The 27,763-nt window shown below is 40.2% G+C and overlaps 1 protein-coding gene across 1 annotated transcript in view; it reads right to left on the reverse strand.

Moving 5' to 3' along the window:
• The window catches only part of LOC122805302, a 40,514-nt gene extending 25,862 nt beyond the window's left edge, over positions 1-14,652 (reverse strand). The window contains exon 1 of the mRNA XM_044075390.1: positions 14,254-14,652. Coding sequence (XP_043931325.1) covers positions 14,254-14,652 — 399 coding nt within the window. The remainder of the gene's footprint in view (positions 1-14,253) is intronic.
• Between the last annotated feature and the right edge of the window lie 13,111 nt (positions 14,653-27,763).

Genomic DNA, 27,763 nt, shown 5'->3' on the forward strand with positions numbered 1-27,763 from the left:
GTATAGAAGAATGCTTCTTTACCCTCTCCAAAAAGATAGCCACATGTATATGCATCTGCTGCTTGACTGTGAGGAAAATGAAAGAAACAAAAAACTGCAATAATGTTTCTAACTTACTTTTAAACAATATGGTGCTGCTGTATGAGCTTAATGCCCCTCTGTGCAGCCCTCTGAAGTTTGTGAGGAACACTAAAGAAATAATGATCATACTGTCCCCAGTCCAACACAATATAGTAAACTCTGAGGTTTGGGAGGAAAGTTAAATAATGACAGCATCCCCATATCCACACACAAACTACAATGACCAGACTACATCTATACCTCTGAGAAGAGCTGGTATTAAACTAGGTAGGAGTCAGGGCAGAATCCACTACTATGCCCGTGTCAAAATCCACTTATACAGCCTTGATATATGGGGTCACCAGCACCCCCCCCCCCCAGAAACTCCGAAGATCTGGATATTCTGTGATGCATTTTATCACTTTTTTGGGGAAATGACTGTAAATTGAGCATGTGACAAGTGGGTCAGTTACTTTCATCCAGACAACCCCAGTCTTGCAGTTATAGCCACATCCATGTAAAACTCAGATGTCGGATTTTGATGAGGATGGTCATATAATGCATTTTATGTTTGTTTCAAACAAACCATTCATTGCCACACATTAAAATATTCCAAGTTGCTACACACAAATCACACTAGTCTTGCAAAGCCAGAATAATAAGCAAACAGCACCAGGCAGTTACTAATTATCCTCCACAGAAGCCCCATCAATTATACCTCCTCTGTGCATTTCAGATGTTATGCTATGCAGTCCATCTTAAATTCAAATTCAAAGAAACTTTATTGTCATTTAGAAAACACAAGTGCTACCTAAACGAAATTTCAAGTGTCAGCTCTTTTACAGGAGAAAACACACACAAAAAGACAGACATGATAGGTAATAGGTATTAAAGCATAAACAATAACTATAGTACAGAACTAAATATCTAAGTAGCTGACACATCCTTGTACACTATTTATTACATTGGACAACACTGACTACTAGATAATTAACACATAAAAAGTACACTATACACAGAGGTGAGATTGGGTGATATCGCACATAAGGAAGTGACTGGAATTGCACTTAAATGAGATTATATTAATTTTAGTATGAAATAACTAGAATTACTGTATGAAAAAAAAAGAATGAGAGAGTAACAATCTATTATAGTTTTGATACATCCAGATTTATGTCTGCATTAATAAGTCTTATTGTAGTTCGATAAAAACTGTTCATGAATATGGAGGTCCTGCAGCGGACACTCCGTAACCTTCTACCAGAAGCAAATTTAGTGAACCAACCACATGCTGGATGACAAGTGTCACTCAGTATTTTGTGGGGCCTCTTTTTACATCTCAGTTCAAAGAGCTCCTGTAAGGTAGGAAGACTAGTCCCCACGATCGTTTCTACTGTTCTTATTATTCTTTGCAGCTTCTTCCTTTTGGTCATTGTACTGTTACAGAAAGATACAGTGCAGTTGCTGGTGATAATGCTCTCAATGGCTCCTCTATAGAAGGTAATTAGAGCAATTCATAGAGAGCTTTGCTTTTCTCAGCCTTCTTAGGAAGTGTAGTCACTGGTGAGCTTTTTTAATAAGCTGGCCTGTGTTTGTACTCCAAGAAAGACCCGCTGATATATGTACCTCCAGGAACTTTGTAGTTTGGACTTCCTCGACTTCTTCACCATTGATCTTGAGGGGCAGGTGCACGGCAGAGCTACATCTGAAGTCAATAATAATTTCTTTTGTATTATTGATGTTCAGGTCCAAATTGTTGTTGTTACACCATTCATTCAGGGGGTTAACCTCATTCCTGTAGCCACTATCATCATCACACCACCTATGAGTCCTACCACTGTGGTGTCATCTGCAAATTTGATGATGTGGTTGTTGCTAGCTTTCACAGAGCAGTCATGGGTAAGGATTGTTTACAGTAGATATATATATATATATATATATATATGTATATATATATATATATATATATATATATATATATATATATATATATATATATATATATACAAATACTTATATCTCACAAATGCACAAGTCCTGCAAATTCAGAGAGCAAAACTGATCAAATAGCAACAGCTTGAATTACTTTTATCCAGGCAACCCCAGCCTACAGCTCTCAACCTCCTACCTCCATAAAACATTGAGAACAAATCCAAAAATAATCATGGGGAATTTTTAAAATATTAGTACTGTTAACAGGAGGAATTGATAGACCAAGAAAGTGTGAAATTGCATGCATTTTCTAAAGCAAACAAAGTCTGTAACTCTAATTATTATCATTATTTATTGGGTTTAATCCAACACATATTCTCTCCAAATTACCAGTTTTACTTGGAAGTAAGAGGAACAGAACAATTTTAATTTTTTATTTTATTTTTGGACAGAACAATATTATGAGTCAAAAAACGGGGACAGTAGAGAGGTATACCTAGCCCTCATCCAGCCATTATAATCAAGAGATTTGATGGCCATGGACAAGTTGCCACACATTAAAGTATTCCAAGTTGCTCCAAACATATCCATAAATACTGCAGAAAATATCTGGTTGATCACTGCCAGCACCATGAAAAAAAAAATACTTTCCTCACTGCTGCTTCTGTTTCACATGCACGATACTTCTCAACAGTTCAGAATTTCGCAGAATGTCCTAACTCTCAGTTATATGAGAGTTACAGCTTCACACCTACCATTTGAACGTTGCTTGGTCTCTGCTCTGTGACCTCACAACGCTGAAGTCTAACATGATGTTGCTTGACTTTAATGGTCAAATGGAGCACGTCCCCCCTAGGATGCCTGTTCTGTCTGGAACATCAGTCTCGGAACCTGGTGTATTTTAGCTGTACACCATTAATATGTAATAAGAAGATGGAATGCCATCTGAAATCTGAAGTGTCATTTTTCTATAAACAAAGGTCTGGAAAGGCTACCAAGCCTTCAGTGCACATTATTCCTCTTTCCAAAGAAAAGCTTTCACTACTTTTTAACATAATCTTAGGTGTGAGTAGGGATAAACATTTATTGCATGGAATTTCTAGCTGGAGTGGTAACAAGTAAATCTTAAAATTTTAGTGAATGCCTGTCTTCCCCATAACAGAGATGGGCACAGGTTCCTCATAAGCCATGTCTTTTAGGTATAATTATTTAAACTGACTTGTTTATTGTATGCCAGCCATTCAATGAATGGAAAAAAATTAAAAAAGTCACATCTTTGACAATTCACTGTTTATTTGTTTAGTATGCATTGGCACATGGTTCCTGGATCCTGACATGTAACAACAATGGACGATCATGCACACTATTGCAGATGTATTCATGCACAGTCACACACACACATACATGCACGCATACTCAGGCACACATACTCACACACCTGCATACATATTCTAGCAAGGATCTGCACACACGCATACAAGTACATGCCCAGTCATGCATGTATGCGTGTACACATACTGAAGTTATTGGCAACTGCTCACTTCTGTTTTTTTTTTTTTAAATAAGACAGGTGATCCTGGAGCTGAGTGCATAGTTCAGGATTTCATTTAAAGTGTGTGTCGGGGGGGCTTCCCCCTTCCCTATGGTTCTGGCACCCATATCTAAGGCTAAAGTATCCTCACTCATAATCAAAACTGTATGTCATGAGGAAGAATGTAGCTTAATTAAATGTTCTTTTCAAAGTATCAACTGTGGTTCAGTGTATGAAAAATTTGATTCCTGTGATTAATAGGTATTACTTAGGCCAAGCTGGTTTGTGTTGCATTCACAGTTTTTAATACTGTAGCTAGAAGCAGAGTCTTTGAATGTTAATCTCCCCTCCCCCAACCATTATATACAATAGTGTAGGAAAAAAATGCAAAATCAAATAGTAACAAAAAATTAGGAAAGTAACGTAAACATGTTTTTCTTTGTGGCACTCGAGTGCAATTAATTTAATTTATAATAAAATAAAAGTTAAATTAATGTGTGAGTGGAGTTTTCTCTTTTATTTGCATTTGAAAACTAAGCATGAAAGCCTTGCTTTTGTTCAGACTGCAAACTGTAGCTCCAGACTACACTATTTATCTGTGGTGTGATGCTGGGAATCTATAATTGATAAGGCACATTTAAATGCCAATGTTTATGAGCCATTGTTCTCTTAATGGCTCTGTAGCTGGAATAAGTGACCTAGCCTAATTATTTTACCACTCCTGGCCTTCATGATGTAACATAGGATGAAATAAACAGAAGAAAATGGCAATACGTTCAGTCATAAATAGAATTATTATTATTAATGATGTTTTTTTTTTCTGTTAGTGGCTTGTTTAGTGTTGGATTACAGGGAAGGAAGATCACTTCCTGGAAATAAAATATTGACATTTGGGTGGACTTCTCTTTTAAGGAATGGCTAGTAGAAATTATTAGAAAGTCGTAAGTGAATATAGACATTTCTTCAGAAGGGATAGATGCCTTGGAGTGGAATAAAGTGAAAGTGGAGTTTAAATATATATATAAATAAGAGAAGGAAATGAGAAAGAAGAAAATACTTTTTAAAGGAGTTGTCACAGACTTGAAGCATTACAGAGGAAGGGAAATATCACATAACAAGAAAAGGAGCAATTGTTGCATTCTAAGTAGAAAACAAGGGATTGTTTGGATAATATGCATGAGTTTAGAAAAGTTGCTTTTAAGCAAGCAATTTTTTGATTAAACACCAGAGCATAAAAACACTTAGCACAGTAACTTAGAAAACAGAAAGAAAAATGTGTTACCAAACTTAGGGAGCCTATGACAACAGAAATGACCAGAGATTCTATAGAGGCATTAGAGATATTTGGGAAATGCTATGAAAATTTGTATAAGGTCGGGGAATGAAGAAGCCAAGAAAAGGAAATGGAAATATTTATGGAGTATGAAGGAAAGATGTTTTTGCAGTTGGAAGGGACAGCAATGGGGGCAGCTTTTGCCCCCTCATATGCAATATTATTCATGTCCTATTTTGAAAATTTGTTTATATATCCAACACAATTTATGAAGAATAACACAGTGTTATTTAAATGTTTTATAGATGATCTGATATTTGTGTGCAAAGGGGAAATGTATGATTTTGAGTGCTTTATGGACACATTAAATCAGAACACTTTTAGGTTACAGTTTACTTATAGAATGAACAGAGAAAGTATGCAATTTTTGGATGTTGAATTTTACACTGACATAGAGGGAAGTTTGCAATATAAACTGTATCACAAGGAAACAGCAGCAGAAAACTTTTTGGAAGCTAGTGGTGCTCATCCCCCACATTTAATAAAATCTTTGCCTTATGGGGAATTCAGGAGGATTTCTCTTAATACATCTGACAAAAGTATACTGAGGAGTGAATTTGTTAAGGTAAAGAAAAAATTGGGGAAGAGAGGATATGGTGAAAATATTATGCAGGCAACTCTGAATAAGCTAAGGGAAAACAGGAAGTGCAATGAGGACAATTTCATCAGAAGATATGTTGGTCATACAGAGGAAAATAGAGAGGGGTTTATGGAGGTGGATCCCATTTTTTTGTGACAAAATTTTCTCCACTGACATTTAAAGTAAGGAAATTGGTGGAAAATTTATGGCCTGTTATTAAAAGAGATGAAGTGGTACGAAAAGTATTTCCAGAAAAAGTCACTTTTTTGTATGGTAGGTTTAAAAATGTAAAAGAGTTATTAAAAGCGAAAAAAGAAGACAGAAATAGGGATAGGGATGGTGCATTTCCATGTGGGGCCTGTAAAATATGTAGTAAGGTCAAAAATGTAGATGACTGAATGATAAATGGCAAGAAGTTTTGGATTAAGAGTGGATTTAAATGTAATTCATGTGATGTGGTCTACATCATTGGATGTGGATGCACACCCATAAAATGATATGTGGGGCAAACAAAAAGAAAGGTAAAATTGAGAATACTGGCACATCTAGGTAACATTAGAAACAAAAAAATGGAAAGTCCGATTGCTGAACATTTTTGGATGTCACATGAGGGAAATGTTGACAGTTTTTTCTTTAGTGTATTGGCACAACCTTTTGGTGGAGGGAGTGATAACATAGGAAGTGAAGCATTCAAAAGTAGATTGGTAAAACTGGAGACAAAAATTATTATCAATCTATGTACTTTATATCCTAGAGGGTTGAATTTGGAAGTAAACTGGGACTTATAAGAATTACAGATAAATAGGTAAGGAAAAATGGAAAATGTCATAATAAATAAATGTAAGTAGGAAAAGTATTAGTGGCACGTTTAACTGTTGTTAGTGGAATATAACTTAAATATTAGTGGGCACCACTAGCATAGGACATTCAATGGAAAATGGTGAAATGGCAAAAGTAATAAGTTGTTTACATTTATTATATAAAGAAATTTTATAGTGGAAATGTGTAAAAAATGTGTAACAACATTATAAAAGTGAAAGATGTTTTTTATATCTGTGTGAGGCACCTTTAACATTTGGGTAATTAAAGTCATTATTAAAAGGAAGTGAATGTATTTAACTAATTAGCACTGTAATTAGCGGGATACAAAATGGCTACTGAATGTAATGAGCTTATTCTTTTGAAGGCTGTTGAAGCCGAGGTACCAGAATGTGATTTGGAATAAAGAATTGTTGTCACAGCTGTGCTCATGCTTGGTTTATTCTAAATTATCCTTAGCACCCAAGTATCTGTGGTTATTTGTTGCCAGGCTAGTGAGTGCAAGGGCAGTCTTCCCCCAATTGCCTCCAGAGGCAAGCAATTGGGCCTCCCTTCAGTAGTGCTGGTAGGGTTTCCCTGAGAAGGAATCTCTGGAATCCTGATTTTTCTGGCCATTTCTGCCATGAGGTCGGTGTCTTTCATTAGAGCTCTCCCCTCTGCCCCGAGGTGAGCCACTGCTGCATATGTCCTGGAAAGGCCCTTAGGTTTTCTTGAACCACATTTTTCCACTCTGCTGGTTCCTGGAGTAGGAACATTGGGGAGCAGAGAAATGTACACCCACTGCAGAGAGGGTCTTTCCATCCTTTTCACACCTGGCCAAGGTATCTTTGACTTTGGGACCAAAAAAGGACGATCCTTCAAATGGAGCATTGACGAATGAAGACTTGAATGGCTCCGCAAATTCACACAAGTGCATCCAGGCATGCCTCCTTATGGCTACACCAGAACTCACTGCCCTAGTTGTTCCTTCGGTTGCATGTGCAATGAGCCTCATGGATGAGCTAGAAATAGACTCCAGGATAGCAAGCTGGGAGGCCACTTTACCTTATACCTTCTCAGACAGGGCTCCTGCAAGGGTACCTGATAGTTCCTTAATCAGATCCCTCTGGAGTCTAGTAAAGTGTACTTTGAAGTTCAACAACTATAAGGCAAAGGTCAAAGAGGCATACACTCACTTCCCAAATCTGTCCATCGCCCTGGACTCTCGGTTAGGGGGATGAACAGTGGAACTCTCCTCTGCAAGTTCTTTCTTCAAGGCTGCCGCAACCACCATGGCATCTACTGCTAAACCCTTGGTCAATAGTGATGGTCCTCTGGTGCTGAAAGGATTGATTGGCTCTACAGAACCAGGGACCTTCCATGCCCACTGTGTGATCAACTTAATGAGATCATCAGCAGGTGGGGTCACCCAAGAGGTAGGTGGGTGAGCAGTGTTCTCCAGGACAGATTTCTCTGGGGTATCTAGCTATTTCCTCTTACATGTCCTCTTTTGGGGCACCTCTTCAGTGGGAAATTCTGTGGAAGACTCGGAGAAGGTAAGGCCCTCTGCAAGGGTGTCCTGTGGCTTCAATGCTTCCTGTCTGGGAGTGGAGGTTGGGGGAAGCTCTGGAAAATAGGGAGTCCCAGGAAAAAGGTCTGATTGGGAAGGGACCATCTGAAAACCTGCTGAGGCCAAGCCTCTCTCCATGACCTGGAAAGCAGGTCCCTTGGAAGAGTGATGGGAACCCAGAACCGAGAAAGACAACTTTGTAACTGTGGTCCCACCCCACTCCAAGGTGACTACCATCAAATTCAAAGCCAAGGAAAGTACAGTTTTGTACCTACCATAAATGTAGATGTCCGAACTGGATAGCATCTGCAGTCATAACAACTGGGTTGTCCTGTCGTCAGGCAGCCCTTCAGTTGGCCGGATTCCAAAGTCCGGGTCCGGCTTCGGCTGATGTCGCACTTCACCCGACGTCATCTCTGTTGGTCTTCGGGTATAAAGGCATCAGCCGACGCCATTTTCCTCAGTGTTTCTTGCCCCAGATGCCAGCAGCCCTCTTGAAGGCTAAAAATTTTGGATAAATGCCAATGTTTCCAAAAAGATAGTGGTAAACACAAAAAATAAGCATGTATGTACATATATACAACAAATACACCATAAAAGACTCCCCCCACCAGCTAGCTATTAGGAGGGTAAACACCCTAGGAGTACCACAGAGGGGAAGGAGGGAGGGTAATCCTGACTGCAGATGCTATCCAGTTCGGACATCTACATTTATGGTAGGTACAAAACTGTACTATGTCCTTCATGGATGCATCTGCAGTCATAACAACTGGGTAGAATACCATAGCCAACTAGGGGAGGAGGAAGAAACTAGATTATGGTGTGTTTAGGATCCCTTGCAGTACAGCAGTGGCAAACCCTGCTCGGGATCTGGAATATAGAGGCAAATTATAATGCTTGGCAAATGTATGCACGGAGGTCCAAGTAGCCGCCTCAATAATGTCTTTGGTTGCCACTCCTCGTAAAAGGCTGTGGTAGTGGCTGTTGCCCTTGTAGAATGAGGTCTTATGTTCTGTGGAATTGGTTTTCCATGGAAGGAGTAACAGAACCGTATGCAATTTCCTATCCATTTGGAGATTGTCTGTTTGGAAATAGCTTTTCCTTCCCTTCCTGTTGCATAGGCTACAAAAAGCTGATCAGTTTTTCTGCTACTTTTGTTCTGTTCAGGTAGTAGCGTAGCTGTCTATGTACATCCAAGGTATGCAGTATTCTTTCCCCTCTGTTTTGTGGGTTGGGAAAGAAGGTAGGTAGGTGGATTGCCTGGTTTAAAGACACTCTGGATACCACCTTAGGCATAAATGTAGGATTAGTCCTCATGGACACTCTATCTTGATGGAAGATTAGGAAGGGTTGTACTGCCATTAGGGCCTGGAGTTCAGAAACCCTCCTGGCTGAGGTTATTGCCAGTAGGAAGGCGGTTTTCCACGATAGATGCTGTAGGTCTGCTGTTGCTGCTGGCTCAAAGGGTGATAGTGTCAACTTTTCTAGCACAAAGTTCAAGTCCCAAGCTGGTAATGGTGGTTTCCTTGGAGGTTTTACATTCTTGATTCCTCTGAGGAACTGTCTGAGTAATGGGTGTGAAAAAACAGGTGGATCAAAGCTGTATTCTGCTGATATAGCTGATGCATGTATCTTGATGGAGGAGTAGGACAGGCCTGAATGTAGAAGTTCTGCCAGATACTCCAGAATGTTAGGCATATCTATGTTTGACACATCTTTTCCTCTTTCAGTACTCCAAATGACAAACCTTTTCCATTTTCCTGCATAGTTCCTTCTTGTTGAAGGTCTGCGGGCTTCAAGAATAATGTCTTTAACTCTTTGGGAAAGGTCTGGATTAGCTGCTGCTATGTGATGTTCCATGCAGTCAGTTGCAACGTTTTTAGGTTTGGATGCATGATGCTGTAGTTGTTCTGAGTTAACATCAAAGGCATCAGGGTATTGGCCACATATTGTTCTGAGACATGCTCCTGAGCAGTGGGTACCAGTGTTGTCTTGGCCAGTTTGGAGCTATTAGGATTATCCTTGGACGTTCTTCCTTGATTTTTAGTAATACCTTGTGTATCAAGGGAAGAGGTGGGAATGCATATGCTGTTAGGCCTTTCCAGCTGAAGGAGAGCGAATCCACTTTCCATGCTAGTGGGTGGAATGTCCTTGTGCAGAACTTTTGAGCTGGTGATTGAGAGGGGAAGCAAATAGATCTATCTGAGGTATTCCCCATTTCTTTGAGATGGTCTTGAAGATGTCCGGATGTAGCATCCATTCGTGGGCATCCGATGTGGTTCTGCTTAGTATGTCTGCTAGAGTATTTTCTTTTCCGGTACAAATATTGCCTGTATCTGGATGTTGTAGCTGAGTGCCAGGTTCCACAGCTCCAAAGTCATTCTGCATAGGGGTATGAATGAGTGCCTCCCTGTTTGTTGATGTACCACATGACTGTGGTGTTGTCTGTCCTTATCATCAACTGGCCCTCTTTGAGAAATGGTCTGAAGTTTTGGATTGCCAGTTTTACTGCCAGCATTTCTTTTAGGTTGATGTGCAGGTGAAGTTGATCCTGCGTCCACAATCCTTGCACGCATTTGTCCAGCATGTGGGCCCCCATCCTAGGTCTGAAGCGTCTGTTGTGATGGTCTGGCTTGCTTGACATCTGCGAAAGGGTAGCCCTGGGTTTGACTGGCATGCTTGAGCCCACCATAGGAACTCCTGTTTTAAGCATGGAATTAGTGGAATTTCTGTTTCTAGGCTGTGCCTGTGTTGGGACCATAAATTCTTTAGGTACCACTGTAGTTTTCTCATATGTAGTCTGGCAAGTGGGACCAAGATTATGCATGATGCCATGAAGCCCAAGGCCTGCAGTACTTTTCTTGCTGTTAACTTGTTCTGTTTTGTTAGTGCCAAGAAGTAAAGAGGGAGTTCTCTTTGTTTTTCTGCAGTTAGGAAAGCCATTTGTTTTACTGTGTCCAATTCCGTGCCCAAGAATGTCCTTGTCTGGGATGGTATCAGCCTTGATTTTTGTAAATTGACTGTGTATCCCAGTGCTTGTAGCAAGTAAATGACCCTTTGTAAATCTGTTGTCAACTTGCTTTTGTTGTCCCCTTGTAGCAGGCAGTCGTCCAGGTATGGGTAAATTTGAATTCGCTGTAGTCTGCAGTGGGCGATTACTGATGCCAGGCATTTTGTGAATACTCTGGGCGCAGTAGATAAGCCAAAGGGCAATGCTGAGAATTGATAATGCTCTGATCCTGCAAGAAATCTGAGGTATCTTCTGCAGATTGGTCGAATGGGGACGTGCAGGTATGCCTCCTTGAGATCTAGAGTTACCAGCCAACACTCCTTGCCCAGCATGGGAAGAAGTTGCTGTAGGGTCAGCATTTTGAATTTTGGGACAATGATGTATGTATTTAAGGTGGACAGGTCGAGAATAGGTCTCCAACTTTTTCCTTTCTTGGAACTAGGAATAGTCTTGAGTAGAATCCCTTTCCTTGTTCTGTTGTTGGCACTCTTTCCACAGCTCTCATGTTTGCTAACTGCATTATCTGTTGTAGAGCCTCTGTTTTTTGATTTGGAGGTAGATTTGGCATTCCTCTTTTGACTGGTAAAGTGTGGAAGTGGAACCGGTAACCTTGATCTATGGTTTGTAAAATCCACTTGTCTTTTGTGATATAGTGCCAGTTCTTTGAAAATAAGGTTAATTTGCCGCCTAATGGAGCTGCTATTTGTTCCCTGGTAGGCGGTTTTAGAGCTAAGTCACTGTGGCTGTGTTGTTGTAGTGGCAGTGGTTGTGTCTGTGCCTCTGTTGTTACCTTGCCACTGTCGTCCTCTGTAGGCACCTCCTCTGGATTGGTTTCTGCCTCTGGAACGTCTATTCCTGCCCCTTTGGGATCTTGTGGAGTCAGGAAAGGACCAATTTTGGCAGGCCAGTTCCTGCTAAACCTTGGGGGTTGGACCTGCAAGAAATCTTTAACCGTTTGAACAGATTTTGCCTTTTCTTCCATTTTCTTCATTACCTGCTGGGCAGGTGTACCAAACAAGCTGGTCTTATCCATAGGAGCATCTAATAACTTGGCTTTAACATGATCCGGTAAAGCTTGTTCCTTTAGCCATGCATGCCTTCTTATCACTGTGCCAGTCATGGCTGATCTAAATGAAGCCTCCAGTGCATCATAGCCACATTTTAAGGAATGGTTACTAACCTGTTGTATGTTATTTACCATTTCTAATACATATTTCTTATCAATTGATTCATCAGAGGATAGCTTTTTTGTTAACTGATCAAGCATAAACTCTTGGTATTGTATCATGTGAAACTGACAGTTTAAAGCTCTAGCTGAGAGAGTAGCTGAAGTGTAAACCTTTTTGCCCCATCTGTCTAAAGACCTGGTTTCCCTTTCAGAAGGAATAGGGTTTTTAGCTGTGGTCGCGGCTACTGCCTTGGGAACCTGGGATATAGTTTCGGGGTCTGCAAGTGGGGCCTTGTAAAGGTGGTGATGAGTGTCTGGTATGGCAGGGGCTGGAGGTAAAGAATCTGGTGCAGAGCAGACATCATTGAAGGCATCATCCACTACAGAGAGCACAGGAGGTATAGCTAAGGGCCTGTGTTGTGGAAGGTGCAGAAAGGTTCTAAGTCTTTTTCTGGAGTCTGAGAAATCCTGCTGCTGCCATTGGAACTGCTCTCACATGGCATGTAAGGTCTCCCCAAAGGAAAATTCTTCTGGTGGGGAGGCAGCTGGAATGGATTCTTCAGCATCTGAGTCTTCAAAATTGGAGAAAGGAGCCTCTGGCTGGTCTGTTATGCCTGATTCATCAGCAGAATCATCAGAGGACACAGGGTTGGGGGGGCTCTGCCCTAGGTCTCTTCTCTGGGGGCTGAGAGGCCCTGTCTGGGTGAGATTGAGATCCCCTAATTAATGAAATTAAATCTTCTGCCAGGGTAAGCATTTGTGAACTAGAAGAGGGCCGTGTTGTAGGGGGTTTAGCAGGCACTGTTCTAGTAGTTTTGGCTGCTTTGGCCCTGGCAAAGGCCTTAATGGACATGGCTGCTGGAGGCCTAGCAGCACCACTTGCTGAGGTAGACACATCCAAGGGAATGGTGTCTGATAAGTCAGTGGCAACCACCGTAGTGGATAAAATTTCTGAGGCCGATTCAAGAGAAGTAGCAGGGGCCTCAGTGGTAGTGATAGATTCTGCTGTATTTTGATCAGCTTTCTCGGTTTTGGCCGAAACCGAGACACTCGCGGTTTGCTTAACCATGGTTTCAGCCGAAACCGCGGACTGCGAGTGTCGGTCTTTATCTTTGCGTTTTTTAGCAGTTTGGGTAGTCGGAGGATCCGACGGCATAATATACGCAAAATCAGAACCGAAAAACTGTTCAGCAAACTCCGACCGACGCCTAAGCGTTCGTCGGTTGAAAGAAGCACAGGCCGAACAGGCTGCTACGTCGTGGGCTGGGCCTAAACAAGGCAGACAGTAAGAGTGGAAATCCTTATGAGGTATTTGTTTCCCACAGGTTAAACAATTATTAACTTTTTCTGACATCGGCTGAGGCAAGAAAGAGTCCCCAACGGGGTACTTAGCTTTAGAAGTCTTCGAAGTAGTATTCGGTAGAAGTAATCTCTGGATCCGACCGACCGGCACTTGCGAACAGCTTCTGCTTCGGGCGCCACGCGGCAAGAAAGACTGAGGAAAATGGCGTCGGCTGATGCCTTTATACCCGAAGACCAACAGAGATGACGTCGGGTGAAGTGCGACATCAGCCGAAGCCGGACCCGGACTTTGGAATCCGGCCGACTGAAGGGCTGCCTGACGACAGGACAACCCAGTTGTTATGACTGCAGATGCATCCATGAAGGACATCAGCCCATGCATGAGGTAGCACAGCTATGACCCTGGGAGTCCATTGCTTCTGAAGGAACTCAGGACAGACACAGGAGCCAAAGACATAAAAGCTGTCGGCACCGGAATAGCTGGGACAGGGGAAATCGGAGTCATGGTCTCTAACACCTCAATGGAGGTTAGAGGAGGAAGGTCTGGTGGAGTCCTTGGAGAAAAGATCCCATCTCCAGAAGGAAGAGAAACCTGGGAAGAGACTGAAAGACCCCTAGCCATGAGAAGCTGATCCACCAACCTCATGGCATCGACTTAAGCCAGACTCATAGAGGGGGATTCCTGTCTCTCTAAAAAGGACTTGGAAGATGTCCCACAAAGGGATCTATACAGGGAGAATACCTAGTCCTGGGAAGTGAAATAAATCCTGGTTCCAAAGTTGCTAATGGCTCTGTGGAAGGAAACAGTTTCAAAATTACAGATGGCACCTTAGAAGTGACCAGCACTGAAGGGGATGAAGTAACCTGGATAGCTGGCGCTGTGGTTGTCGGCATGGAAATCAGCATTGCCAAACTGGTCGCCACAGTTTGTGCTGAAGAAATCTGTACCATACGTTTTCTTGTACTTACCTTTGGTTCTGTAGAGTGTGTGGGAACTGAAAATTTAGATCTCTTGAGTGCCGGAGCCAAAGGGGACACCACCACTGAGAGACTCCTCTTCTTACCAAGTTCAACTTTAGAGGAAATGGAAGAGAAAGACGAAGGTGAGGACACATCAGATTTAGAGGTCCTAGGCTGACTGGACAATGTTTCATCAAAAGAAGTCTTAATCAGACCTGTCAATATCAGTTTGTTTTTCCTTTCTATGAGGGCCCGGTGACTAAAGGCTTGACAAATATCGTAATCCTCTTGTAAATGCACCGGCCCCAAGCAGTAGACACAAGATGAATGCCCATCAGAATTGGGCATTTTTCTTCCACAATCATGACACTGTTTAAACCCAGTCATCCCTTTGCTTTTATCTGCCATATTGACTAATAAAAGAAAACAAATATCAACTGGCAGAAAAACTCTCTCACAACTACACACAGACAAAGGAAAGAAATAAGAGGAGGAGGAAAAGGCTACCAACAATGGCAGGCCAGAACTACCAATAGGTAGGGAGAAAGGGATAGAATTACCAATGATGTTAAAACAGGTACCATGAGGGAAGGAGGCAAATAATACACACAAAAAAAAATAGCAATATCCGACTACACCTATGACAGAAAACTAATTAAAATAGAAAAAGAAATAGAAATTTCCAAGTGGAAAAACTACCAATAATGGTAGGGAAGAACCCAAAAGTGAGGGATAGTAGAAGTCAACAGATGGTGAAAAGGTTAACTGGGTAGGTAGAAAATGTTTAACTTTAAGTTACTAGAAAAATAAGAAAAAATACATTTAACTTAAGAGAGAGATTGGCTGGCGAGTCTTATTCAGAAGAGTGGCAAATGAGATCTGAGGTCATCTAAAGAGGGGCATTCTAGGTAGGGACTTAGCTTGAGAGTTTTTGGTTCTCGCAAATTGTTATAATGGCCGAGCCAGCTTCGAGAGTCAGAACCGACTTCTATATGTCAAGGATAAATGAAGACTGACAACATCAGATCAAAGAGTATCTGGGAACATGTTTTTTGGGAGTGTAATGAGTTGCCAGATTTAAAAAATTCCCTAGAAAGTACTCTGTCAGACATATTGCGAATGGAAATGACTGTAACTAAGGAAATTATTCTTTTGAGCTGGGACACAGGATCTGAATTGCCTAGACACAGTAAGGCCTTATTAAGTGTAATTCTGTTGTCTGGCAAAAAAGCAATTACTAGAAAACAGAAATCAAAGTCTTAACCAACTGTATTTGAAATACTGAATATTGTAAAAGAGGGGTCTTTAGAAAACAGAAAGGCAAATTACATAAAAACAAATGGAATTTCTGAGAAAAATACATGCAAAATAAGGAAGAGGAGTGAGGTTTAAGGAATGTCAGTAACTGAGCAATTCATGTACTGTTGGACTGATGATATTTATAAAGAAAGAAAATATATATGATGTATAATTTATGTAAATTGAAAAACAATGTTAATGTGGTTTGTTTTCTTTTTTGTTAATGTGTGCCTAGGTCTTAGTGATAATTTAATAAAGGTGTTAAAAATACTGTGCACATGGTTCTGTCTTCATTATTTACTAGTCCCAGTAGTGTAACAGCATGTTCTGAGAAGACATTACGGCTCTGCAACTGTATCTAATTTAAATTATACAAACTACTCATTAATTCTTCATAGTTCTTTCAAAAACAATGACCTGCACCGTGTATCTTTACCTGGCTTAGGCAATTGATACAATACCCTACTCAAGCATTGTTGACAAGCTGTCTGAGATAGGCGGAGCCATAAACTGTTACATAGCTCACTGGATTACCAGTTGACTCACAAATAGGACCCAAGAAGACAGGATCGGTGAGATCATCTCCACCAAGAGACTAGTCATCAGTGGAGTACCCCAGGGCTCCATGCTGGAACCGCTCCTTTCCCTTATGGGCCCCCTGTCCCTTATGGAAAGAGGTCATCAATAAAAAAAGTATTATCCTAACACCCCCCCCTACAAATCCTTAGCTACCTGCCTACTAACATGCCCCCCATGATACTTGGGACCCAAACGGTTTGGGGTAAGTGGCTAGCCTTGTAAGGACCCTAGTGGTCATTAGCCTAACAACCTTTGAACCTATGACACTTTGGTATCTCATAGGTTTCTGCCTCAAAGGATGCTACAGCAGTTTCTCAATATACTCTTAGCCCATGTGGATAAATGTATCTATTTCCCAGTGTCATCACAGGACCAAATCAGTACTATGTATGCCTTCTAAGGAGCATATTTTCCTTAGTGCACCTATGTGGCTATTAGGACTCCAGCTGGACCAACAGGAGGGCTGAGCACCATAATAAGAAAGGCCACAATTCCATTAATTGTCAGGTACTGAGTGATGAATGTGGCTGTATCACTAACATATCAGCCCAGCATCCAGGAAGTAACCATGATTCCCACATAAGTTCACTGTACAGTCATTTCCTGTATGGTGGGATACCTGTTGGACACCTAGTATGTAAGTGCACCTTAATAAATTTGTTCCCCATAGCTATTCCTCTAGATATTTATCAAAGTTGAACTGATTAACCACCCCATCTTCATGTGATACAAGTCATACACTTGAACTGTGACTCATGACACCAGTTCATAACCCACACAGAGCTGCAGAGGGTGCTCTGGGATCACTGTCCCAGACATAGATAGTAAGTGAGCAACTGATCAGCCTCCAGAAAGCCTGTTTCCATTGTCTCGGTGAGTTGGGGGAGGGGGGTACTTCATTACAAACATGCTGCTGCATGCAGAATGTTCATAACTTGTTGCATTCTGCATATGATTATAGATCCATGTATTGCATAACTGCCACAAGTACTGATTGTTGGTGGCAGTACATGTCCTTCTAGTATTTGTTCATCAGATAATAACAATAGTGGCCATCAGGCAGCAGCACGGCAACCCTCATCCAAGCCTGTGCATAGTACTACAGTGCAGGCAAAATGATAGCAGTGCCCAAAATACAACTATGGGCCATAACATTCACAGCTGACAGTGTAAATTCACAAAGATAATACCTGGTACATGCAGTGTTACCTGTGGGCTATACAGAGTGGTGAACAGTCAAATCACTTTGTGCATTAGACATTTCCCACACACCCTACACAAATAAATAGTTCATATGGTCACAGCCAACATTTGCGCTGTGTTCGGTGGGCACTGGAACAATGCTAGAAATACCAGGAGGAGGGGGGATGAAAAAGTAGCAAGAGATGTAAAGCTGTGTATACAAACATGTAGTAGCTTTTACCAGCTGATGACATGCTGAAGAAGAGTAGTGTTGTGATAATAAATGTCAATGAAATCAGTATGAACTGGTGTTCAGATGTCATATTTACAGTCATTGAATGTTTTAATTTTGTAGTGTCTCATCCTTTATTAGATTTTTAAAACTTTTTGCCCAACTCTTTAACATGCAGGTACATGTAAATGTTATACTTCACCACAGATGTCATGCAATGGGTTACTTTATGTATAGCTTGATGAATTTTCTCCTGCCACATCTTGGAGTTGAGGTACATGTTACAATCTGTAAAGTTGTGACTTGGTGTCACATTTGAATTGTGTCATACACAATCTCCCTTAATGATAATGTTGGGGATGTTTCCATACATCAGGAGTATGCATTGCTGTATGAGCTTGATACTAAGTTGCTATGATGATGTGACCTACTAGATGAAGGGTATGCTCCTGATACTGGGCTAAAAGTGCTGCACAACCTATGTACTGACTCAGAGGTCTTACCATAAGATGTGGATGTCTAACATCATCTAACATGCTGAGACTTTTTTTTTGCCTGCAGTATTTTCTTGATAGACATGTGGTGCCTGGTTTACTTGTCTACCACTCATGCTGCCCCACCCTCAGATGCATTTGTCAGCAATGTGTGTGTGTCCACTCTGCCTTCACCTGTGTGGGGATAGAGGCTGACATAGATGCCGTATGAGCAACCATACTCCATGTAAGGCTCATCATGGCACTGTCCCTGGCCTCTAGTGTTCCTATGTACTTGTGAATTTACTCGTACCATGTAGAACTCTAACCATCATGCCCTGACTCTCATGGTGACATTAAGTTCAAGTGTTACCCTTTGGACAGTAGAAGGCCCACTACCTGTGGTACTATGTGTAGCTGCATTCTGCTTTGCCTTACTTCTGGCATGGGTACCATATCATTATCTCTCCTGCTCTGTGCTAGGGTATTATTTCATCTCTTTAATCCAAATATGTCAGAACTTGATTTCACACCTTAGCATATCCTGCCTGTCTTGAACCCACTTTTCCAAAACATTTTCAATACGTCTTAAGTGCACCCATGAGGATATAGTTTTCATCAGCAGTGAAGTTTTCTCTCTCGTGTCCTGCTCCTGATGCTGCAACATGTTTTCCCTAGAAATACACATTTGGGTATTAGTACTTTAACTTGGCCTTGAGTCAAATAAAGCAGAATGGCTAACCTCCTTGAAGCAGTTACATCACACAATTTAATAAACATGCTACTGTCAGTCAATACTGCAGCAGTATTTTGTTGGTAACTTTTTTCTGTTTTTTTTAATGACATATTCTGTCTTTATGCTTGTGTGTGTGTGTGTGTGTGTGTGTGTGTGTGTGTGTGTGTGTGTGTGTGTGTGTGTGTGTGTGTGTGTGTGTGTGTGTGTGTGCTTGTCTGTCTCTCTCTCTCTCTCTCTGCATGAAAGTACGTGGGTACATCTTTTTGTGCCTAGGATTACTGAAATGTGCAGTGCTACTCTTAAGACTGAAAGAAGTGTGTGACTGCAGTGCAGGTCTGTCAAGGTATGTGGGTGGGAAAGGGAAGTATCTGTCTTACTTGATGAATAAAGTTTCACTTCATGAATTAAAATAATGTCTGTGCAACTTGGTCCTGTGCACTGCTATTGCCAAGTACCAGTACCTGTGACAAGTAAATGGAATAATTTATAAGTGCAGCATATGAAACAGAAATCTTTACCCAGCAATGTCAGAACACTTCATAGATAAAACAATATCAGTAACATATGGTCACAAAAATCACACCTCACTGGAAAAGTAGAATACTCAGATAAACCACAGGTGATAGCCAGGTAGTTTAGCGATTTAATGAAACAACTGTGTAGTGTGGATTGTGAATTTTGTTTCATTAAATCACAAAACTAACTGGCTATCATCTGTGGTTTATCTGAGACTTTACAAAAATATACTGGAATTTTTGCACTAGATAAAAATATGAAATTATTTTTTGTATTATGCTAACTTTTCTTATTTTAAACTACTGTCTTTAACTTTGGCTTTCCAACAATATTTGCAAAATCGCAGTAACCAGAGCACTCAAAACATTCAGAAAGTGGCAGCAAGTTTTGTTCAGTTTACAAAGCTTTTGTATAAATGAAGCATGTAGGCCCACAGCTCTATGACTGACATTACTACACATGTGCAAGTGTAGCAAATGTCATAGGCAAGTTAACACGATCATGAACTAGCAACTAAAAGCTCATGCATTCAGAATTGCACTGCCTGTGTATGGGTTTTGACATGCTAAACATATACCAGTGTAGTCTGTCTGCTACCTGGGCTGCTTTCAGTCCTGTTGCATAGGGCTTGGTTTATATCTTAGATGTTATAATTTTCATACTATATGCACCCATCCTGCATTGCACTTTCGAGAGTTCAAGAAGTTTGTTTCTCTGAGAGCTTGGGGCTGGGCTCAAACAGGTGTATAAAGGAAATCTAGGAGATATTTTACCTGTTCTGCCACACCTATAGTGGTAGGCCAGAAAGTAATAGTGGTGGTCTATTCCACGGTAAAGATGTGTGGATAGACCTGGTGAATAACCTGACTGACCTGACTGGAATACCAAAGATGAGGGAGCAGTGTTGCCACAGATATGACAACCTGCAGGACAGACAGCTATACTAGCTTGCCTGGTGGGTGGCAGAAGTGGAGAAGATTCAGGATCATTGTCCCAGACATAGATAGTAATTGTGCAACTGATCAGCCTCCTGAAAGCCTGTTTCCATTGTCTCGGTGAGTCAGGGGGGTCTTTCAGTGGCAGAAGTGGAGAAGAATTGGATAGTGTTCTTAAATAAGTGTAATCTCTTCATTATTAAAATATGTGAACATGTTATAGGTATAGGTTCAGGCAGACACTGTGGATGTAATGACAAACTTGCATTTTGTCCAAATTTATTAAGCAGTCACTCATTTAGTAATTATTCTAAAATAGTGCTATGTGAAGTATAACATACTTACAGTTCAGGACTGATGCTGCAATGAAGACTTTGCCCTTTGTCCATTTAATCTAAGAAATATTCATCTAAGTATAAGTCAGGATACACTTTGTGAACAGAATTACCAGTCAGCATGCAAAAACTCAACACAGGTATCCGTAAGGGTGTTGGAACCATAGGTTGAGCCCCCCAACTTTAAAAAGAATCCTCGGCTGTGCCCTTGGCACCTGTTCGGCTGCATAAAAAATATGCCAAAGGTCCAGCAGCATCTGTAATCAATGGAAAATATAAATTGGAAGATAGAGGTCATGCTATTTATTAGCATGTCTTCTCATGTCTTCTCCAGGGAACATAATAACAAGACGAGTAGTCCACCCATGTCTTATTACTATGCAGTCCAAGCATCTATGAACAGAAATTAGTTTCAGGTAATATTTTATTAATATCATTAGAAACTACAGGTAAAGTATAGTTGTGCAAACAAACTTATCAAAAACAGCAGATGTCTGAATGTTCACTGCTGCAGTACCCTTGGCTAAATGGGTTATATCCTGTCAGGGATATAACAGGTGGCCAACTTCCAAAGCTTCAGGGCACCTTCCAAGTAAATTACCCTATCTCACTACATCTGGAAGGTAGAAGGAGAAGAGTCCAGGAGCCCCTGGATAGTGTTCCTAGCAAAGCCTGATCTAGACTTTGAGAAAGAATTAGGCTTAAAGTACTTTGTAAAAGTATGTCCAGAGGAGCTACTTCTAGAATCCAGCCTTTTCCAGAAATCCACAGATGAAGCCATGGCCTTGACTCTGCCTGGAATAGTTTTGTTACAGTGAGTATAACAAAAGGTAATAGCCTTAGACAACCATTTGGAAATAGTCTGCTTTGACACAGGTTGTCCCGTCTTACTTTCACAAGAAATGAACAACTGACCCAAAGATCTGAAGGATTTAGTACCTGAGTTGTCTGTGGACATCCAAGGCATGCAGTATCCCTTCTCCTTCATTTTTAGGTTCAGAATGAAAACGGGGAGATGGATAATTTGCCTTACAGTAAACTCAGATATCACGTTAGGCATAAGATTAGGCAAAATGATATACAAACCCACAACATTCCCCTCTCTTTCCTCCCTACTGTCCTTGTACCACCCAAACAGGCCTCTCAGATCAGAAAATAAAACATTGCTCAAAGTAGACAAACCCATTCTCCCAGCTGGTCAAATGCTCTATTCCTTCACGGTTTCCAAACTTTGAAACATCCTCCCATCTACAATCACCTCCATCAGTTACACTGCACCCTTTAAAAAGTCTCTTAGACAACATCTCTCCTCTGGCTGGCTATGCCCATGCCAAAAATAACTCACTCTAAACACTTCTACTCCCAGTCTACCCCACCTCTTTCTAGACAGCTGGTACTTCATCTACCCTATCATGCCTTACCTATTTGCAATACCCTATCCTCATACACCTCCTTTCTCTCTATCCCCCTACATTACTACCACTGCTGCACCTATCCTCCCTGAACAACTTCCACTTTCTCATGCCCCTAACTCTAGTCAATTAACTACATATTAACTCTTTGTATTCACCCTTAGTAGTCTTAAAACCTTACCAAACTTACCCTTCGCATATAGTCCTTACTTTTTGCTAAACACATATATAACACAATGGCTTAAACCTGAACTTTCCACTCTTTACCCAAGCCCTTGCTGCTTTATCTGCAATATTCAACCTAGACTTTCCACTCTTACCCAAGCTGCTCACTGCTTCACCTGTCATCTCTGCTACGAACCATTCTACTCATATCCAAGCTAATTACTGCTTAATACCCATTGACTCTGATATGTACTTTTATCCCATATTTATTTTAACCCCATGCCCATGATTGTTACTGTACTGCCTTCTAGCTTTTTATGTAATTGTAGCTGTATTTCTGTATGTCTATTATATGTGCATCACCTGTAATTTGTATGTGGAGTTTTTCCTCCCTGGGCCTCCACTAAAAATGGGCTCACCTAGGCCCAGTGGACCTTCCCGGTAAACAAATGCAATCAATCAATCAATGAATAAAAAAATAAGAGCAGGTTTAGTTCTCAAAGAAACCCTGCCTTTGTGCAAGATGAGATAGGGCTGACTTACCGTAAAAGCTTGCAACTCAGATACCCTTCTTGCAGAGGTCAGAGCAATCAGTAAAACTGTTTTCGATGTTAACCTCAAGTCAGCCAGGTTAGTTTGTACAGATGGAGCCAACTGTTAACTTCTCTAACACAAAATTAAAATCCCAAGGAGAGGCCATTGGTTTTCTTGGAAGCCTCTTATTTCACTACACCCCCCTTCAAAAACATTCTGACATGAGAATGCATTGAAGAGGTAGAATACATGGGCAGACATGCTGAAATGTCCGATAAATGAACCTTGATGAAGAAAGGCCACAGGATAAAAACTCACACAAATATTGTAAAAAAACAGAGAACAACTAGCCCTGAATGGTGCTGGTTATGTTGTTGGCACCAACTAGATAACGTTTCCATTTACTAATACACAATTTTTTAGTAGCAGACTTTCTTGCTTTCATTAGTATCTACTGAACATCTTCAGTAAACAGGTGCCTAAATGGAATTAAGACCCTATCATCCAGTTAATTGAAGATGATTGGGGTTGGGCTGTTTCAAACACCCACGATCTTGTGTGAATAGATCCATTCTGTGAGGAAGTTTGCGGTAATTCACTCTGGCCATTTCCAAAAGAGAAACACTGTTGCCTGGGCCAGAAGAGAGTCAGCACAAACATCTTGAAGGATTCATTTATCTTCAGAAGTACCCTGGATATCAATAGAAAGGCTAGGAAAACATACAGGAACATTCCTTTTCAAGGAAAAGAAAAGGCATCTGTCTTCCTGGCTTTCTTGCATGGAGTCTTAGAGAAGAATCTTGCCAGCTGATTGTTCAGAGAGGAGGCAAATATATCTTCTAGAGGAACTCTGCACAGATGGAATAAGGTCTTGGAAGACATCCTGATCTAGTTTCCATTCATGAGGGGTTGCCCTTGTCCTGGTCAGCTTGTCTGCCACACAGTTTTGCTCTGTTGGAATCCAGGATGCCTACAGATGGAAACTGTGCTGTGAAGCTACATCCAAAGCTGACATGGCTAGCCTGCAAAGGGGTTATGACCTGGTTTCCACTTGCTTGCTGATGTATCACATGACTTTGGTATTGTCTGTAATAACTGGAAGTGGTACCGGAGACCAAAGATGATTTACATAGTTGAGTGCCTTGATCAGGACAATCACCTCTTTTATATTTTTGTGCTTGCATCTGTCCCTGGTGTCCCACACACCTTGCACTTTTATCCTTTCTGAAACTGCTTCCCAAGCAAAGTCCAAGGTATATGTGGTTACTCACTGCTTTAGAATAGGAAGGTAGAAGTGGAGAAAGGGCTCTGGATCGAAGGACATTTGCTGTCTCCACCAAGTGATTTGTCTTCTGACAAACACCAGTACTAGGATTTGAAAGGACAAAGGATTCTGGTGCTGGGAATCAAAGAATTTCAGATACCACTGTATCTTTCTCATGTAGAGTCTTGCCAGGGGTATCCTTTATTTTTTTAAACAAGAAACATCTTTATTAAAATATCACGTATGACATAGGCATCATACATTTATATAAATGAAAACAAAACATATCGATATAATTTTGGTTGCAAACATTATAAATCACAAACCATATTGACATAATTGTAGGTGCAAAACATTGTACATTGCTTATGATCTATCCATTCTCATACATTACATAGCTCATTCAAATCCTGCCTTCTTTTAAACTTCGTTCTTCCATTGCATGTATTGTTCCCACAATTCCCATTTTTCTGTGTAATTTGCTCACACCCTTTTCTAAAGATCCCAATTCCAGTTGTTTTATCTCTGTTACTATATTCACTGCTTTTAGTAAAGTTGGTATAGACTCTGATTGCCATTTTCTAGTAATTGCTTTTTTGGCAGCCACCATAATTAGACTTGACAAGGCCTTACAATGTCTAGGCAATTCTACTTCTGTGTCATAGCTCAAAAAATCATTTCCTTAGTTAGACCAATTTCTTCACCCAGTATCTCTGACAGAGCAGTTGGCAGGGCATCTTTAAAGTCGGCCAACTTATTACACTCCCAGAAAAAAATTCCCAATTACCTCTTTCTTCCCCATCACACCTCAAAGATTCGCTGTCTACCTGAGGAAAAATTCTTTGGAATCTACTTGGGGTATAAAAATATCTATGTAAACACTTCCAAGCACAGCTACTAAATCTTCTAGACTTTGTTGCATATTTGGGAGACATACATAACCCCCCCCCATTGTTTATTTGTGAATCACTTATCCAGTCTCTCTTCCCAATCCTTTCTAACCTCCTCTGACTGATTCTTATAGTTATCATGCAATATTCTATATGCTGTACTAACTGTTCCTTTTTAAACAGCAGCATCTGTTCTAGATTTTACTAAAAAAATTAGTTGTGTGAGAACTTACCATAACTTTAGATGTCCTTCTCTTCCATGTTGCAGTATTCATAACTGTAGGGAGGTCGCTGCCTGCAGTACCAGACATCCAGCCAGTATACCAAAGTCTGCAGAACAGGGTTATGTGTGACACTGCCTGTCACAGCCATAAACTGACATCGGCTATAGAAGTGATGTCTGCATGTACCCACTTCCAAAATGACTGCCACATACAGTAGTACCCCTGGAAAGCAAAAAAAGAAGCTTTTCAGACCCACATATGCCACCAGGCAAGAAGGCAGATTATAGAGGTATGTGTCTGTTGCTGTGCCCTGTTTGAAAGGAAAGTAGCTAGGGGGATGCCATACAAGAAGGATAAATAGGGTAAGAGGGGATAGGAGGGGGGACTGAATACTGCAACATGGAAGAGAAGGACATCTAAGGTTATGATAATTTCTTACACAACTAATCTATGTCCTTCTTTTCTCATGTTGAAGTATTAATAACTGTAGAGAGAGTACCAAAGCTTCCGGAGCCATTGTGGTTTTAGACAGTGATTATTATATGAAAATGAAAAATATGTTGAGTGATACAGAAACTAACCATCAATTAAACAAGATTATTAGAGAAGTACATAGTGAGTTATATGCTCTTCTAATGACAAATATCATTGATAATGAATTATATAGATATTTTTTGATAGAGACACCTACAGTTTCTACATTCAGAGGGTTACCTAAAATACATAAAGATTGTCTAAACCCCCATGAGACCCATAGTATCCAGCAAAGGCTGGCTGATGGAAACTGTGTCAATATATGTTGAAAAACAGTTAAGACCAATAGTTGAACAAACAAATTCTATCATTAGAGACACTCAACAGTTCCTAGAAACTTTTTCCAACTATGTCTTTACAGAAAATAATATTTCCACATGCTGCTTGGTAACATTAGATGTGACATCTTTATTTTTGGCAATTCCTAGCAATATAGGTATGGAGTATGTAAGATTATTTCTGATAAATAAACGAATGTCTAGGGAATTGGTCATGAGAGTTATGATGTTAATCAAAGTGATTCTAAATAGGAATGTGTTCTCATATGGTGACAGTTATCTATAAATCAATGGTGTGGCGATGGGTACACCCTGCGCCAATTCATACGCCAATCTAGTGATGGCATATTGGGAATACACATATGTTATAAATAATTTATTATTCAAAGACAGCATTAGATATTATAAAACGCTTTGTAGATGATGTTTTCCTTGTATGGGAAGGTAACATACACAAATTACAAGAATTTATAGAATACATCAATGGCACAACAAACTTTCTATCATTTATAGCAAATTGGTCCATAGATAAGATAGAATTTCTTGATGTTCTGGTTAATAAAGATATGAATGGTATCCAGACTGAAATGTATAGAAAAAGCTGTAGGAAAAACACCCTCTTACATCGTAATAGCATGCATCCCCCTCATCTATATCAAAACATAGTGAAGAGTCAGGCATTAAGAGCCACTAGACTGACAAGCAAGGATTCAGCATTCAGTGATACTCTAATCACCCTGAGAGATGAATTTAAGGCAAGAGGATATAAGACCAGTGAATGCAATGAGTTACTTGAGAATGTGGTTGTGGAAAGACAAGGAAGGGGCAAGTAAACCCGTCTTTAATAGAGATAATAGCTGTGAGAGAGGAAGGAGAAGTAATATATCCTCACATACCAACAGACTCACTATTCCATATACTAGTAATAACAATATAATAAGTGAGATAGTGAGAAAACATTGGAATATATTGACAGCAGATGAAAAGATTTTAGGAACAGCAGGGGCTCAACCCAGATACTCATATAAGAATACTAAGTCTTTAAAAAGGATGTTATGACAAGAATAAGACACAAAGGATACAATCAGAAAAGGAAAGGCACATTCGCATGTAGAAATTGTAATCAATGCTCATACATGGTAAATGGGAATGTCTTTAAACATCCTGATACAGGTAACGTCTACAGATTCCAACACTATGCCGACTGTAAATCACGTGGTCTGATATATTTGGCTCGATGTCAGAAATGTATTTCATTTTATACAGGAATGATGACTAGGACTCTACAAGAAAGAGTCAGGGAACATTTATATGTCATTCATAGAGAAGACGATTGTAATGTATTAGCTAGGCACACCATAAACCATGACTTGACTCACAAGTTTGCTTTCTTAACTATAGAATTGATAACAAAGAACATCAGACTAGGGAATATTAGGAATCACACAGAAAAAAATGAAAGAAAATGGATTTTGAAGCTACAAGCGGATAAAGGATATGGATTAAATGAGAAAATTTCTTTGAAACCTTTTCTGGCAGATAGACCATTTGCCCATTGAGCATATAACTGAAAATTCGTTTTTCATGTGACATGTAAGAAAGGAATTCACTTTAAGCTCAACCTACAGGTAACACAATGTATTTAAACCACTTTTTGCCTTGTACATATGGGTAGGTTTAGCTAATAACTTGCACTAGATTTAACCTACTCATATGCATATATGAGAAGTATATACAAACAGCTATATTATATTAGAGTTTAAATATATATACTCTCTTACACATTATTTAGTGGCCATTGATGAGATATTTTTAGATAGAAGTGATTTTTTTATACTGTTAAGTAAACAAAGATTTATCTGATGCTGAATTTTTAGAAGCTTTATACTTTTATACACCAAGTGATTTGAGCTTGGAGTTATACTTCCATT

The sequence above is a fragment of the Protopterus annectens genome, chromosome 6.part1 (assembly GCF_019279795.1).
Source record: "Protopterus annectens isolate FY-2018-M chromosome 6.part1, PAN1.0, whole genome shotgun sequence".
In the NCBI taxonomy this organism is placed as follows: domain Eukaryota; kingdom Metazoa; phylum Chordata; order Ceratodontiformes; family Protopteridae; genus Protopterus; species Protopterus annectens.